This window comes from Ochlerotatus camptorhynchus, unplaced genomic scaffold (genome assembly GCF_037179485.1).
Source record: "Ochlerotatus camptorhynchus isolate MF236.1 unplaced genomic scaffold, CSIRO-AGI_Acam_v1.1 ptg000432l, whole genome shotgun sequence".
NCBI classification, from domain to species: Eukaryota; Metazoa; Arthropoda; class Insecta; order Diptera; family Culicidae; genus Ochlerotatus; species Ochlerotatus camptorhynchus.
This window is the reverse complement of record NW_027040918.1, coordinates 4,464,073-4,480,459: the sequence shown is the minus strand read 5'-3', so window position 1 is coordinate 4,480,459 and position 16,387 is coordinate 4,464,073. Positions and strand designations below refer to the sequence as shown.

At 44.4% G+C, this 16,387-nt stretch overlaps 1 protein-coding gene across 1 annotated transcript; it reads right to left on the bottom strand.

Moving 5' to 3' along the window:
- Positions 1-457: 457 nt before the first annotated feature.
- On the bottom strand, positions 458-1,526 carry LOC135711327 (uncharacterized). Its single transcript, XM_065234117.1, has 2 exons — positions 765-1,526; positions 458-703 (listed from the first exon to the last, which is right to left on the bottom strand). Exons 1-2 carry the CDS (start codon positions 1,512-1,514, stop codon positions 503-505), a joined length of 951 nt encoding a protein of 316 aa, XP_065090189.1. The 5' UTR covers positions 1,515-1,526; the 3' UTR covers positions 458-502.
- Between the last annotated feature and the right edge of the window lie 14,861 nt (positions 1,527-16,387).

The window sequence follows — 16,387 nt, the reverse complement described above, 5'->3', positions numbered from 1 at the left end:
TGCGTTCTTCAACATTTCTTCTTGCAGCTATTGAATAGAAGCATTGTACCAAACGTTTGTTTGACACGTTCACGCCGAAATCATAGATATATGTATTTTATGTTTTCTGCTCGATAGGCCCGGAATGGGCGATTAGACCGAATTAGATTTTCCCCCTATATAGATTTGAATATTGTTCACTTTTTTTTTTCCTTTGGTTTGTTTTTTTTCCGTCGATCTTGTTTTCCGTGCTGAGCACCAATGCTACCGACGTGCCAGGAAGGCAGCTCCCACACCTGGACCCTACCTATCGACCCATCAACTCATGAACCGGGGACCAACGGCTTTACTTCCCATCCGAAGGAAGGCGTGATCAGAGATGTTATGCCTCAGAACATCCCGGCGGCGCCGACTAGTATTGAACCCAGGCCTGCTGGGGTGAGAGGTAATCACGCTTACCACTACACCACCGGCGCCGTTATATATTGTTTACTTGTAGAGGTTTTATTTTTTAACTTAATCATCACACATCTATCCAACCGTAAGTATGCAGTGGTGGCTTTGCCAACAACCACAATAGATCCACACCGGCACAAAAACTCAACAACGCCTTCGATGGGCCGTTCAACTGAACCATAGTCCCGATGCTGTAGGGCAGGCTAACAAACAAGACCGATGCAAAGTTCAGAACCGTTAGCAGTATGTTGAAGAATGTGCTTCTTTGCTGAAATGAAAAATTTCCCATTCAGTTTTATGCTTTTGTAATCTTATTAAATCTCACAAACCGATCGCAATCCTCCATGGCGCTGGACTTCGAAAAATCCCATCACTCCTCTCGTCATCAGATAAATGCTGGATCCAACAGTCAACAGTCCAATCGGCGTCACCCATTGACTGGATGCGACCATCAGCCCCAAGCTCCCAACGACGTTGAATGCACTCAATAGCCCGTCCGCTACGCTCTGGAAAACCAGCTGCCTTCCTACCATCTTGCACTTCATAGCATATCTTTGATTATCCACATCCAAGACGCAGTCTGCCTCCAAATAGCACAGAATGCCGAACGGAAGCGCAGTCAGCTGCAAAAATTGCTCCAGTTTGAGATAAGACCGTCCTGCCAAATCCATATAGCTGATATCCCCGGCTCTAGTAATCACTTTCACCACAATCGACTCCTTCAGGCAGTACCGTCGGTCTGTTTCCAACGAGACCAAGACCAGTGGAATGACCGCCAGGTTCAGTGCTTCCATTTCTTCGACCAGCTTCTGCAGCGGTTCAGTGCGAAGATCCAGCAATTGGTCTCCATCTGTGGCGTGGACATTTCTGTTTACCGACAATTTAATGACATTCGCGAGGAACTCAAATGCCTGCTGTCTCGTAGCAGCGGTGAAGATACTGTTGTTCGAAAGGACCAGTCCGTATTTGTTGCCTGTCGTTACCAGACGATGAGCGAACGTCTTCAATATTTCCTGCACCTGAAGGATGGCGTTCGACGCTATAAATTCTTCGATAAGTTTTCGTTCAACTGCGTCCATTGCTCGCTGCGTTTGCACTTACACTGGGAATCGAACCAACGATAATGTTTAGACGATGACGGTATGCTTACACATTTAATGGTGATAAGAGCCCGTTGTTGTAGTTGTTGTTGTTGTTGCTACTGATAATAAGCTTCAATTTCATGCGAGGAGCTACGGCTTCACTTGATAATTGTGCGCCTCAGAACACTTCACTTAATACTTTTGATTAATTCCAATATTCAGGTGGAGGAACTCATCCTGAAATTTTTCGAGTCCGGACACAACTTTATGGCGGCGGACAGTTATCATGCGGCAGTTGAGAGAGCCATGAAAGTCAGACCACCGGTGACATTCCCCGACTTCCAGGATGAATTGCAAGTTGCAGTGAAGAACGCATCCAGAGGACTTTTTTTGGAACACGCCTGCAAGTATCTCAGTACACGCCGAACAACATACTACCTCGTCTGTACATGGATAAAATCAAACAGGTTACCTTTCGAAAAGGAAGCTATTTGATTTTGTACGGCGGCTTGTCAAGTTCGATGTTACTATTTAACAACGATTAATAACATTAACCACAAACAACGATTTTTTTAAGTCCTTTGTCAACAACTCTCCTTATGTTCTGGAACAGAAGAAACAATTTTGAGAAATTTTATTAAAACGTTATTTAATCGATTTTTCTTCAACTTCAGGAAACTTCGTAAAACTTCAAGGACTCCTAAGAAGTAAAAGAAACATCGTAGAAATTGAGGAAACTTAAAGGCTGACTAAAAGTAAATTGGTACGCGCAAAAAGACCTGTAATTCAAGATTCAATAAGTTTAAAACGTCCATTAAGGGTTGTTTTACAGTACTTTTATTAAAACTTCAAAGTTACAGCATTAGATGGTTACATTTATCCAGTTCGAACGAAATCTCGAACCTTCCTCTTGATGGAGCCCATCAGCGCCCGCACAGTGGAAACGGACACGGAATCAGCGCATTACCTCCATTTTGCCCGCATTTGCTGGATGTGTTTGACTGCCCCGCCGCTTCGTTGAAGTCGCTGCTTTGAAGTTTCCCAGTATTTTCCGATTGGTCAAAATTCCGGGCAGTTCGGAGAATTCATATATAATATATAAGTTAAGAACGAACCCTCTTGGACCACAACCAACCGCTTCATCGGTGCAACAGCAACCAATCACTTCATTGGTACATCTCTATTATCGTCATCATCGTCATCATGCAGACAACGCCGATGACGACGACTAAGGCTCAGCAATCGGCATAGCAGCCAGCACGATCACTAATCCGCACCCAAGTCCAAACATCAGCAATTCTTCCCCAGCAACACAAAGGTAGCACAGTAACGAGCAAGGCATACCCAAGTAGCAATTTGGGTTTTTATGTGGGTTCTGAAGACCATGATTTAGACTTGAAGAACACTTAAAACCACGATAAAACTTAAAATGTTACTTGGGTATTCCTACATCAGCAAATGGCCATCCGGCAGCCAACGATGTCACCAACTCTTGGACCTGCCAACGATCAAAGACACCTCAGCAGTTTCACCACCAACTAACGATGTCACCAACCCTTGGACCCGCCTTTGCAACAGCAACACGGCGACCACGTTCCCTCTTTAAATTTATCTTACTCAGCAGATTGATAGGGTTTCGGTAGGTTTGGTTATAATATAATTCAATAAATCAGTTCAGTTGATTTTAGACCTCAGTAGAGTTAACTAGTGTTTTTTTTAAACTTAAGTCTTCAGACACATCCAATAGTTTTAAAATAGTAGCGAAGTTCCGAAAGGTTCCTGTACATTTTGGAAACGATAGGGAAGTTACATGAACGTATGAAAAATGAGAGAACAGTCTAGGGGAAGTTCCAAAATTTTAATGGTTGTTTCGAGAGTTTAAAATGTATGCGGGGCTTTCGCGAAGATCAGAGAACATCATGACATTTCCCTTAATTTCAAGAAAATTCCGAGAATTTTTAAGAAGATCTAAAACTTATTTCTAATGTTTCTTTGAGAGCGTGGCTTAAAGGCTTGGACTTAAGTCGTGATTTCATTCGCGTGATGAGAAGACTTATGTCCAACCACTACTCGTTAGATGCTCATCTCAATAGAATAAACCTCGTGGACAGTAACATCTGTCGGTGTGGAAACGGTTACGATGATATCGATCACGCAGTTTGGCAATGTACGGATAATGACGCCGCCAGAGAGCGACTTTTGAATACCCTTGAGGCCCAAGGAAGACAACCCTATGTTCCTATCAGAGACGTGTTGGGAACTCACGATATCTGCTATATGCAGTCGGTTTGTGTGTTTCTTCAAATGTCTAGTATAAGAATATAATTACTTTGTCTTTTGTCTCTCTTTATTAGTCTTTGTTTGTCTTGTCCTTCCGTCTCGATGAGTCTCATCGTCGCCCACTGGTCACCATAGCCGGTCGAACTCCAGACGAAACTAGAATCGCACTACCGTTCATACTGGCAAAAACGCTGTGATGAGACAACGAAACCTTAACCCCAAACTCCTCCCCTGATCCTCTCCTTCAACATTAACCTCTCTAACCTCGAGTAAGCCGCGAGTATTCGGCCCAATTCCTATTAGACATAGAATTAAGAGAATTTTGTTACAAACAAAGAACAATGAACTATTGGCTCCGTAAAGCTAACGCGATTGAGCCTTCCAAATAAATGAACTAGTTAAAAAAAAAGAAGATAGAAAATCTCTTAAAGAAAGTCTAGACAATTTCAGGTTTGTATGTAGTTTAATTATATTCAGGGAAGATCCGAGTACTTCGGAGATGATCAGAACACTTCAGGAAAATTGCAGAAGAAAATTCTGGAATATTCCGAAAATTTCAGAAATGTCCCAAAAACTTCAGTGACATTGTGGAATCTTCAGGAAAATCATATGAATAGCAGGATAATTTCCGGATCATTAAAAAACTTAAGAACTTCAGGGAAGCCCATAGAAGTTCGGGAAAGATTAGTTCGTTACTCGAGCTTGAACAAAGTGTTCATAATTTCAGGAAAATTAAGGGAACTTCGAGATAGAATAAGGAATTTCATGGCAATTTAGTCAACTTCAGAAAAATAGCGGGAACTTTTATAAAGTGCTTGAACATTTCAAATTTAGTGAACGTGTAGCATAAGAAAGTCAAATAAGGTAAAATGGTAAACAAATTCTGTCCTACGTTGCACAGCTATGCCTGCCAACCTGGGGCTGAGACAACTTTGTTGAATGTATCAAAATATTTTATGATAATCTTCTTTTCTTGGAATACACTTGAATTTTAATATATTATAATTCATTGTTCAGCATAAGGTTATTTTTTTTTTACGTAGAACTACGTCTTTGTCGAGTATACTGGGGTACAAATCAAAAAATATGTGTGGTGAAATAGTGTTAGGTTTTGAACGCTTGTAACTTTGCCATTTATAGATGAAATTAAAATCCAAATACGCCAATCGATAGGATATTACTTAACAAATTTGCTGAAATAAATACTTTTTAAATTTTTAATCAAAAAACTGTTGAAATATGCGCAAATGATTATTTTATCACTGTTTTCATGAACTAAACATTTTCCCCAAACCCAGTCATCATAAACGAATACCACTTGGTTGCACATCATTCTGCTTGAACCTGAAAAGATATAAAACAGCGCTGCTTTCCTGCCTCTGCTCATTCCAGTGTTGCCGCCGCTCCCGCTCAACCAACAGTTGGCAGCCACTGCAGTACCCGGTCAAGCCTCCGGGCCATCGACGGATCCCCCTGCTCCGGGATTGGCCGGTACAACCGGTGAAGCTACAGACGATTCTCCGCTGTCAACGGATGAGATCGTCACACTGTTGGCCCAGGCCATCATCATCAAGCGCACCTGCGCAACAAGAACACAACAGCTCCAAGCTATCATCTCCTTCGTCGCTAATTATGGACCGTGAACCCATAAAGATCGCCAACTGGAACGCTCGCTCCGTAGGGGCGAAAAACATTGAGCTTGCAGACTTCCTCCGCAAGCACGACATCGACGTGGGCCTTCTCACCGAGACCCACCTCAAGACCGGTGACAGCTTCTGGCTGCCCGACCACAGCATTGTCCGGCTTGATTGCACCAGCTCCAGGGGGGGCGGTGTCGCGGTCATCATCAAGAAAGGCATCAAGTACTGCACCCTACCCCACTACCGCACTTCCATCATCGAGGCCGTCGGCGTTGAGGTGGAAACATCGACCGGAAACGTCCGGTTCATCGTTGTCTACTGCCCCCGGCAATGTACCGTTAGCAATGGTACAGCACAGCAGTTCAAGAACGACCTTGCCATCATAACCCACACCAATGCCCGCTTTGTAATCGGAGGGGACCTGAACGCCCGGCACGAGGCCTGGCGGAACTACCAGCAGAACCAGAACGGCCGCCTGCTATTCGACCATTCCCAGCATGGTCTCTATTCCGTCTGGTTTCCGGACGAACCAACCTTCACATCACCGACGGGCAACCCATCGACGCTGGACCTGTTCTTGGCAAACACCAGATTAGCCAAGCCGGTTGCCGTCAACGACCTGAGTTCGGACCACCAACCGGTGCTGACCGAGCTGGGCTACAACGTGGCCCCTGCACCGTGCCAGCGGAAGGACTACCATCGAGTCAACTGGGTCCAGTTTCGACGCGTGGTCGACCGCCACATCGACGACAACCCACCGCTCGACACAGTGGAGGACATCGACCGGGTTTTGGAGGGTCTCCATCAAGCCATATCCGTGGCTGACGAAGAGTGCGTTCGACGAGTTCCTGTGAGGGGTAAGTTTCAAGCAATTGATTCCCACACCAAACTCTTGATTCGGCTCAGAAATGTTCGTAGACGCCAGTTTCAGCGGACTGGGGATCTGCAGCGTAAATACGAAATGGTCGATCTGAATCGGCAGATCGCTTCCAGAATGGTTTCAATCCGGAACGAGAGTTTCGGGCGGCTCGTTCAGAACCTGGACGACCGTTCCAGACCATTCTGGAAGGTTGCCAAGGTGCTGAAGTCTCACCCCAAGCCCATTCCACCACTTAGAGTCAATGACGAACGGCTTATCACCAACGAAGAGAAGGCCAATGCAATTGGGGAGCACATTGCCCAGTCGCATTTGCTTGGCTCTACAATCCCAAGTCCACTCGAGAACCAGGTTGTGCAGTGCGTCCAGACGTTAGATGCCTCCCCTTGTGCCGTCCCGCCAGAAGAACGGATTACAGAGGAACAAATTTGCTCAGCGCTGAAACACAGTACGAACATGAAGGCTCCCGGGTTTGACGGAATATTCAACCTAGAGTTGAAAAATCTCAGCGCGAGGGTGCACTCGCTGCTGGCTGCCATCCTCAACAGATGCTTGGAGCTGCACTACTTTCCAAGCATCTGGAAGGTGGCAAAAATCATCCCGATCCGCAAACCTGGGAAAGACCCTTCACTACCGTCAAGCTACAGACCGATTAGCCTGCTCTCAGCGCTGAGCAAGCTGTTCGAAAAATTGATCCTCAGCCGACTAAACAAGTTTGTGGAGGAACATGACATTCTTCTTCCGGAACAGTTCGGGTTCCGCAAGGGGCATTCCACCAATCATCAGCTAGTGCGGGTGATGAATAACATCCGAAGTAACAAAGCTGTATCCAAGTCCACAGCCATGGCCTTGTTAGACGTCGAAAAGGCGTTTGACAATGTCTGGCACGACGGACTTATATACAAGCTTTGTAACTCCAACTTTCCACCATACCTTGTGAAAATCACCCGTAACTATCTCCAGCAAAGGTCGTTCAGGGTGTCGTTGAATAGTTCCCTTTCGGGACAATTTCCGATCCCAGCAGGTGTTCCGCAAGGGAGTCTGCTGGGACCACTGCTTTACAGCATCTACACGTCGGACATCCCTCCTCTAGGAGACGGTTGCGTGTTCTTTCTGTTTGCAGATGACACCGCGATAGCCGTCAAGGGTAGGATGCCTCGTGAAATTACGAACAAGCTCCAACGATGCCTTGACACCTTTACTGACTATGCCACCACGTGGAAAATCAAAATCAACGCCTCGAAAACCCAAGCGATCATGTTCCTTCACAGACAATCATTAAAACTTAAACCGTCTCCCTCCTGTACCGTAATAATGGATGGTACAAGGGTCGAGTGGTCCACTGATGTTACTTATTTAGGGGTGTTGTTCGATGAGAAGCTCCTGTTCCGCTCGCACATAGAGAAAACCCTAGTTAAGTGCTCCGCCTTGGTTAGGTGTTTGTATCCGCTCATTTGCCGCAGATCCCGCCTCTCAAGGCAAGACAAACTGGCTGTTTACAAACAGATCATAGCCCCCGCGATCTTCTATGCCGCCCCGGTGTGGGAATCGTGCGCTCAGACCCACAGGAACAAAATCCAGGTTGCACAGAATAGAGTGTTGAGGATGATCCTAGATCGTCCATTCGACACAAGAATAGCAGACCTCCATCAAGAGGCAGAAATTCCCAAAGTAGATTCCAAAATTGATGATATGACAACTAAATTTATTCAAAAATGCAATCTTTCTGAACATGCTTTAATAAGCAATTTGTACATAGTAGGTTAAGTGTATATAGTAGAGTAGGTTAGTTTTAAGCTGTAAATAGTAGTATTAAGTAGTTTCTCTTCAAATTCTAAAAACAAAACAAACCAATCCCACCAAGGTGGTCGACCGTGTACTAAGTCTAGGACTAATTCTGTAAAACAAATTTTGAATTTTGCCCATACCTAAAGATGAAGAAAGCAATTAAATCACTTAGTAAAAATTTATATGGTAATCGTCCAAGTTAAACTAAAATAAAGATCATTTAAACTAAACTAAAAACTGCCTCTGCTCATTACCGCTTCGGACGACGTGGCACTAGGTACTGCAGCAAGCAGGACCAAGACAGCGGCTAAAGGTGGATCACGGCATGATCACCTGTCACATAATGTGGAATGAGACTTGGATATGCAAAATACCCCTCTCCCCCTCACCTCCGTCTATAACGTCAACTCAAAAAAGGCATGGATTTGACGATCAATATTTTTCCGGGAAATAAATTTTAAGCAAACTACAACAAAAGCCAAAATTTTCGAAACAATTGCTTAAGAGGATACATACATTCGATGATATTATGTTGGTAAATTACTAACAACTGACTGTAAAACATATCTGGTACCTCTATATAAGCAATTCGATTAACATCCAAAGTCCATCCTTTTTTTTCATACTCTGCACAAAAGAAACATTCTGCCCCGCCCCATTCATAATAATAAGTATAATAGTCAAAAACTGCATGACAAACATCAATTTTTGCGTAGTTCTACGTCATACTGCGGTCGTGTCTAGGACACAAACTTTAATTTTTTTCATTAGCGATCTCGTTTCAGCACAAAAAGCAATATCTTTTACAAGCATTTCATGTTTGAAAAAACTTTATTTTTTGTTGTTGCGATTTTAACATATTTGAAGATACTTACGAATATACCTAATTTGTCTTGCCCCTTTGGTGGCTGACTGTTGGTCTTAAACAGCTAAAAGTACCGAATTTTAGGCTAAACCACAAAAACAGCTACGTTCCATTCACAAGAATAATCTCTATAATCTCGTCCAATTAATATGAATGAATGAGTGACGCAAATTGGTGTCCACCAATGATCGAATGTGACAGTTGATATTAATTCATCTAAATTTATACCGGTTGCCATGGTTCGTTGCGTTGTTTGATTGCGGCTGAAGAGGCTTTATTTACATAAGCCTACTACGACGCACCTCACTCACGATGGGTTCGCTTTCAGTGTTGGTTATCGGTTTGCTGTGCATTGCAGTGGTAAGATTCGTTTACTCCAATTGATATTGCACGTGACACAGATACTTGTATCTTCAAGATCATCCCAAGTGGTGTTCACTGCCATCGCAGAAGAGGAGGACAACGTAGAGGTGGCAGTAGTTCCAACGAAGATTGGCGCTGCACTACGAGTGTTGGCAGCACTACAACTACTACAGCAAGGGCTACTACGACTGCTGCGACAACCCAAGCGGCCAATGCTACCATATTCCGAACGACGTTACGGCCAACGTTGATTCCGTTAGATGCCCGAAACGGAAAGTGATCTGGCTTGTAAATAAATTCTGATTCTAAATGTGCTGTTTTGTTCGCTGTATCAGAACATCCTAGCTGGGTTCAAAGGCTTAACATACTCTGGTCACGTCTTTTTTCGGGATGGAAGTAAAGCCGTTGGTCCCGGCCCGGTCCCAGCCGTCAATGGAGGATGGCAATCGATGTCCGTCGGCGATTGGCCATCGTTAAACTAGTTCGGATATTTTTGTTTATAGTGGCAGTGGAAACATGAATAGAGCTAATTGGCACCTTACATACTTTTTCCAACTCGAAAAAAATCAAAAACTGGACTGGAAATCGAACCCAGCCTCCTTCAGCATAGTCTAGCTTAATAGCTGTGGCTTAATCGAGTGAGCTAAGTCAATGACATTCAAATAAAAAATTATTAATCAAAATGGACACCGTGAGAACGGCTTCAGATGTTAAAAAAAAACTTTTAGATACAGGCAAATCCGGTTCTAAGATTCCAAATATATGGTATCAGTGGTCATAATTCCGAAGATTTCTTTTTTTTTTCCTTTGGTTTGTTTTTTCCGTCGATCTTGTTTTCCATGCTGAGCACCAATGCTACCGACGTGCCAGGAAGGCAGCTCCCACACCTGGACCCTACCTATCGACCCATCAACTCATGAACCGGGGACCAACGGCTTTACTTCCCATCCGAAGGAAGGCGTGATCAGAGATGTTATGCCTCAGAACATCCCGGCGGCGCCGACTGGTATTGAACCCAGGCCTGCTGGGGTGAGAGGTAATCACGCTTACCACTACACCACTGGCGCCGTTATAATTCCAAAGTTACCAATCATTTAAGCTGGGCTTAGACAGGGCAAGTCAATTGATCAAGTCAGTTGAATTCAACTGACTTGAACGCGAATTGAACGTGTAAACCATGTCATTCAACTGACTTGATCAACTCACTTGAATTGAAAAAAGATGAACCAGGCTCAACTTTTAAAGCCAATTGAATTCAACTGAGTTGATCATTTGACTTGCCTAGTATAAACCCAGCTTTAAAATATGTAATGTAACGACTCGGTTGCACAAGTTCCTTAAACTGGCTACATTGGTGTGAGCGATTGATGTTTGGTGTGTGAGTTGTTTGGGAGTGATCGCGGATGTGTGAGTAAGTTGCGTGTTGGTTCAAGCCCGAGATGTTGGTCAGTTCTTTGCCGTTAATGTTCACGAAAAGTGCACTATTTTGGCATACAGAAATTCAAAACAAAAATTTTTTTTGGACGGATTTGGACCGTTTTTGACCTGTTTCATATGACCGGAAGGGGTATGCTGGTCACAAATGCCGTGCCAAACTGATTTCCTGCGCAATTAATCAATCTTTGATGTGAATTTCGCTAATAAACACGAGGAGCATTTCTTATAGCAAAACTTGCCATAACAAAATGGGCATAGTTCATTTTAGTAAACAAACTAACACTTCTTCCTACTGTGTCATCTATGTATTGGGCGCCTAGGTCCAAGCACAAATGTAACTGAACGCATAACCAGTGTGTTCTGAACCGTCGTCGAGTAAACGGAAAATATAGTTTTTAAGTTTTTTTTTTTGTTTTTTTTTTTTATATTCCATTTATTTGTCAAGGCTAAAATACGTTAGCTTTGCGGAGCTGAATAATTTTTACATTAATATCATTTCTTACAACTAATGTTAGTAGAACGGAGGCCGATTACTCGCGGCTTACTCGAGATTAGGGATTACATTTATTGATCATTTGGAGGGAGGACAAGGGAAAGCATTTTGAACTAATTTAAAACTTAAATGTAAAGAATGACTAAAACACAAAACATTAAACACATACATCAACAGCTTTAAGAAAGTCGTAAATAAGCTTCATAAGGACGATATCACGGCAAGCCAAGACGTCTCTAATTGGCTTAAAGGGTTGTTTTCCTCGGACGCTAAGGGAATCACACAGAACGGATCTCGCCTCATGATGCAAGGAGCAGGACCAAACAACATGCTCGATGTCGTGATAACCGTTTCCACAGGTACACAAGTTGCTGTTGGCAAGTGTAATACGGAAGAGGTGGGCGTTTAACGAACAGTGATTGGACATGAACCTGGACATTACACGAATAAAATCACGACTCATATCCAACCCTTTGAACCATGGTTTGATCGACACCTTTGGGACAATAGAATGTAGCCATCTTCACAGATCACCATCATTCCACTTTTGTTGCCAGTTGGCGAGGACTTGCTGACGAGAAATCGTGAAAAATTCGTGGTAGGCGATTTGTCGCTAGTAAATATCGCCTTCCATAGCGCCCACCTTAGCCAGCGAGTCCGCTTTCTCATTGCCTGGGATAGAGCAATGAGAAGGGACCCATACCAAGGTGATGATATGCGAGCTGTTTGATAAAGCACTCAATGACGATCGTATTTCCTGGAGGAAATACACCGAGTGCTTCATCGGCCTCATTGAACGCATAGCCTCCAGGGAGCTTAGGCTATCCGTAAAAATAAAATAATGGACAGGTGGAAGTGAGGCAATACGCTCTAACGTGTACGATATAGCTGCTAGTTCAGCAACGTATACCGAACACGGCTTTTGAAGCTTGTATGAGGCGCTATGAAGTTCGTGGAATACTCCAAAACCGGTGGACGCATTTATCACCGACCGATCTGTGAAAAATCTCTCCTCGGTGGCGGTATTTGTTCGCAAAAATAGTTGGGACAATCAGAGAACGGTGAGGCTCTGGAATTCCTTGAATCTCCTGCCTCATTGTGAGATCGAATCTCACGGAAGAACAACTGAAATGATGGGAGACATCGCGATTGGGGTTGAACGAGGAGGGGCCGATGTCCAGAGTCATGTACTCGTAGTACAAGCTCATGAATTGTGTTTGAGGATTCCGCTCTAGCAGTTTTTCAAAGTTTTCGATCATCAGCGGGTTCATGACTTCACAGCCGATGAGGAACCGGAACGATAAATCCACAAAACGATTTGTTAAGGGGAGGGCGCCCGCAAGAACTTCAAGACTCATGGTATGCGTCGATGGCATACAACCTAGAGCGATTCGAATGCAACGATATTGAATCCTTTGGAGCTTCAATATGTGCGTCCCCGCCGCCGATTGAAAGCAAAAACTACCGTACTCCAAAATCGAGAGTATGGTGGTCTTGTAGAGTCTTATCAGATCTTCCGGATGGGCTCCCCATGAAGTGCCGGTAATGGAACGAAGGAAATTGATTCGCTGTTGGCATCTCTGCCTCAGATACGCTATGTGTTTTCCCCAAGTGCACTTGGAATCGAACCAGACACCTAAATACTTAAACGACATGCTGTGAGTGATTGTTCTACCCATAAGTTGAAGCTGAAACTGTGCTGGATAAAGCTTCCTAGAAAAAAACAACCATCTCTGTTTTCTCCGGAGAGAATTCGATACCCAGATTCATTGCCCAAGTAGACAAATTATCCAAGGTATCTTGCAATGGTCCTTACAGGTCCGGTGCTGTTGGTCCAACCATGGAAACCACGCCGTGATATGCAAGCTGCTTTAGCGTGCAATTTTCGGCCAGACATTCATCAATGTCTTTGACATAGAAATTGTACAGGAGGGGACTTAAACATGAGCCTTGTGGAAGACCCATGTAGTTGATTCCAAAGCCAGATTTTGTTTAGACTGCGTTCTTTTTGTTTTAAGTTGAGGTGCCATGGTGCTTAGCAAAATCGAGGATAATGCGAGATTAGCGTATTATGCTCGATTAAGCTTATCGCTATTAAAGGTCAGCCGAGATTAGGTAAGTTTGCATTATGTTTATTTATCAATAAACACCTAATAACCTACTTGATATAATCATTATTGTTAGAACATAGTAAGCGTTGGAATAACTGTTCAATAAAACTTCATTCGTTACTTGCACGCTACGGTTACGGCTGTTGTTACCGGCCGAAACTGAAGCACTAGGCGATCCGGAGATAACTTGGAGCCTTCCGAAAATTAGACTGCAGGCCAAATTGGTGGCACTGTGCCTGTGGTGAGCAGTGAGAGGATTCCAAGCGGCAGTATTTCGCATCCGGTTCTGCAGAAACTCAAAGGACGGGAGACCTGGACCTTTGCGATGCGGTTGGTGATGATCCGTGAGGGAACCTGGCGCGCAGTAGATTCCCCGGAAGGTGTTCAAGTTGACCAGGATTTGTCAGACAGGGTGTTGGCAACCATCAGGCTTAGTATTGAACCGTACGACTACAGCCTGGAACAGTCTGAAACAGTCTGAGAAAGTTGACCAGGCTGGACCTGGAAGATTGTTCGTCCGTCGAGGAGTACATCGACGAAATCATGTCCACGAGCCACAAGCTGGGAGAATTTTTTCGTATTGGATGACGATTGGCTATCGCTGATCCTGATCATGGGCCTCCCAAAGAACTACGAGCCCATGATCATGGGCCTGTATGCCTCAGGTATCAAACTCATGACAAATATAGTGCAATCAAAAATTCTCCAAGACGGCGCCATGGATACCAATGTCAAGCCAAGCGGTGCTGTCGGAGCGTTAGCCACTCGTGAAAGGAAGTTCCAGAAGAAGAAGGATAAGTCCGCTGTAAAATGTTTCAAACGCGACAAGCTTGGGCACTGCCAGGTGAAGCTGAAGCCGTTTTAAAATTATGTGCAGTACTCTAGATACCGCTGATGTTCCGTTCGTTCCAGACCTAGCGGTCGACCTGTTCTCGGTGAGCCGTATTTGCAAGAAAAGGATACCGGATCAATTTCTCGGGGAAATTTTGAGAGTTAGCAACCGGTACGGAGGTGAATGGGCTATACAAGCTGAAGCAGTTCGAGCCATCCAGGGTATTCACGGTAAAACCCGGGGAGAACCTGGAGCTGTGGCATAGACGGTTCAGCCACCTGAATCTGGACAGTTTGAAGCGTTTGTCGTCAATGGTTGCTGGGATGGAAGTCAGTGGCCAGGACATACCAACGTGCATCGAGTGTGCTGAAGGTAAGCACCCACAAGCAACCGCTCAAGTCGGTGAGTAGGCGATCCATTGAATTGCTGGAGATGGTCCATTCGGATATATGAAGAAGACATCGCCAGGAGGAAGCAAATATGTCATTACCTTCATAGACGATGCCAGCCGGATGACACACACTTCCTGAAATCCAAAGCTGAGGCATTTTATGCGTTCGTGGAATTCAAAGCGTGTGTCGAGAAGCAGACAGACAAATCTATCAAGCGTTTGCGGACCGACAACGGAACCGAGTATGTCGGAAATAAATTCGAGCAGTTCTTGAAGGTATGTGAAAACCGTCACGAGACCTCCGTTGCCTACAATCCGCAACAAAACGGACTTGCAGAAAGGATGAACCGAACGACGCGCCAGATGTTTGCTCTTCGATGCTGGATTGGACAAGCGGTTCTGGGCTGAAGCAACCTCAACGGCAATGTACTTGATTAACAGATCGCCAACAAAATCACAACAATTGAAGAATTCACTGAGACGAAGCCAGATGTTTCAAATCTTCGATTTTTTGGATCGAGGGCGATGGCGTATGTCCCAATAGTAAATCGAAAGAAATGAGATCCGAATTCGAGGCCGTGTCATCGTTCTCTAAGAGGCACAGTGGTGATCTTTGCAGACGATTGTCGCAAGAAAGTTTTCTATTCAAGTGATAGTAAAGCGAAGTGGAAAAGTAGAGGAAGTTGCCACTTACCGTTGAACATCCAGAACCTCGCGGTTTTACTATACCGTTTACGGTATCAACGTATTTTTTCGGAGTCGACCACGCCAAACGCCGTCCATGTGTCCGACTCGAAGTTCGTGAACCTGATCCCACAGCTACAGTGTGCGCCACCAATCCAGGCAAGCCAACATACCCTTGTGGTTCGTTGAAGCCTCGAGGAGCGTACGGGACCGGTAGAGACGTTCAGCCTTGGCCCAAGAAGGTGATGCGGTACCAGAGGAAGGAGAGGAACGACGACGACGGCAGTGGCAGGTGAGGGGACCCCAAAGACAAAAATTAAGAGTAGTGTTAGCACAAGGTAGGAGTAAACAATAAGGAAAGTGGGTACACAGCAAAAAAAAGTTGTTGAATATTACATCGAAACTGCTGCAACCAGGTCAATCCAGGTGTAATATCACATTGTATGATGTAGATCGATTTTGCGAACAAAATTAAATCCATTGATGTAATATTGTATCTGCTTTTTGCTATTACATCATTATTTCATACATCAGCTTGAATTACGTTGATCGATATTACATTTTTTTTTGCTGTGTAGTAGAACCATGACAGTCGTCCGTGATAGACGTGTTTGTAAACAAAAAGCGAATAAAGTGGGAGTTTTGTTGGTAGTGAACGTAACCCTAATAAAAATAACCATAAAAGGGAGCTTAACGACGTGTTCGGGGTATCATCCAAACCATTTGTGGGATAGTTTACCCATCCGGGATACAGTTCGTTTATGGTATTTGTTTATTAGGGAAGTGTTTTCTTGGTTCGCGGAATTGTTACGAGCGTGTGCCGACCCTGAGGTTTGGAGACGGGAATCTCATCAGTGCTGGGAGTTACACCGCACTGGCGTGTAACGTGCCAGTGCGGTGTTACTCCCAGCACTGATGAGACCCCCGTCTCCAAGCCTCAGGGTCGGCACACGCTCGTGATTATTCCGCAAACCAAGAAAACACTCAAAGTTCACTTAAGATAAACTCCCACTTTATTCGTTTTGACGACACTCACTTCACGGACGGTATCCCACTTCCTTAGGTTTCTACTCCTACCTTGTGCTAGCACTACTCTTCTTTGTCTTCGG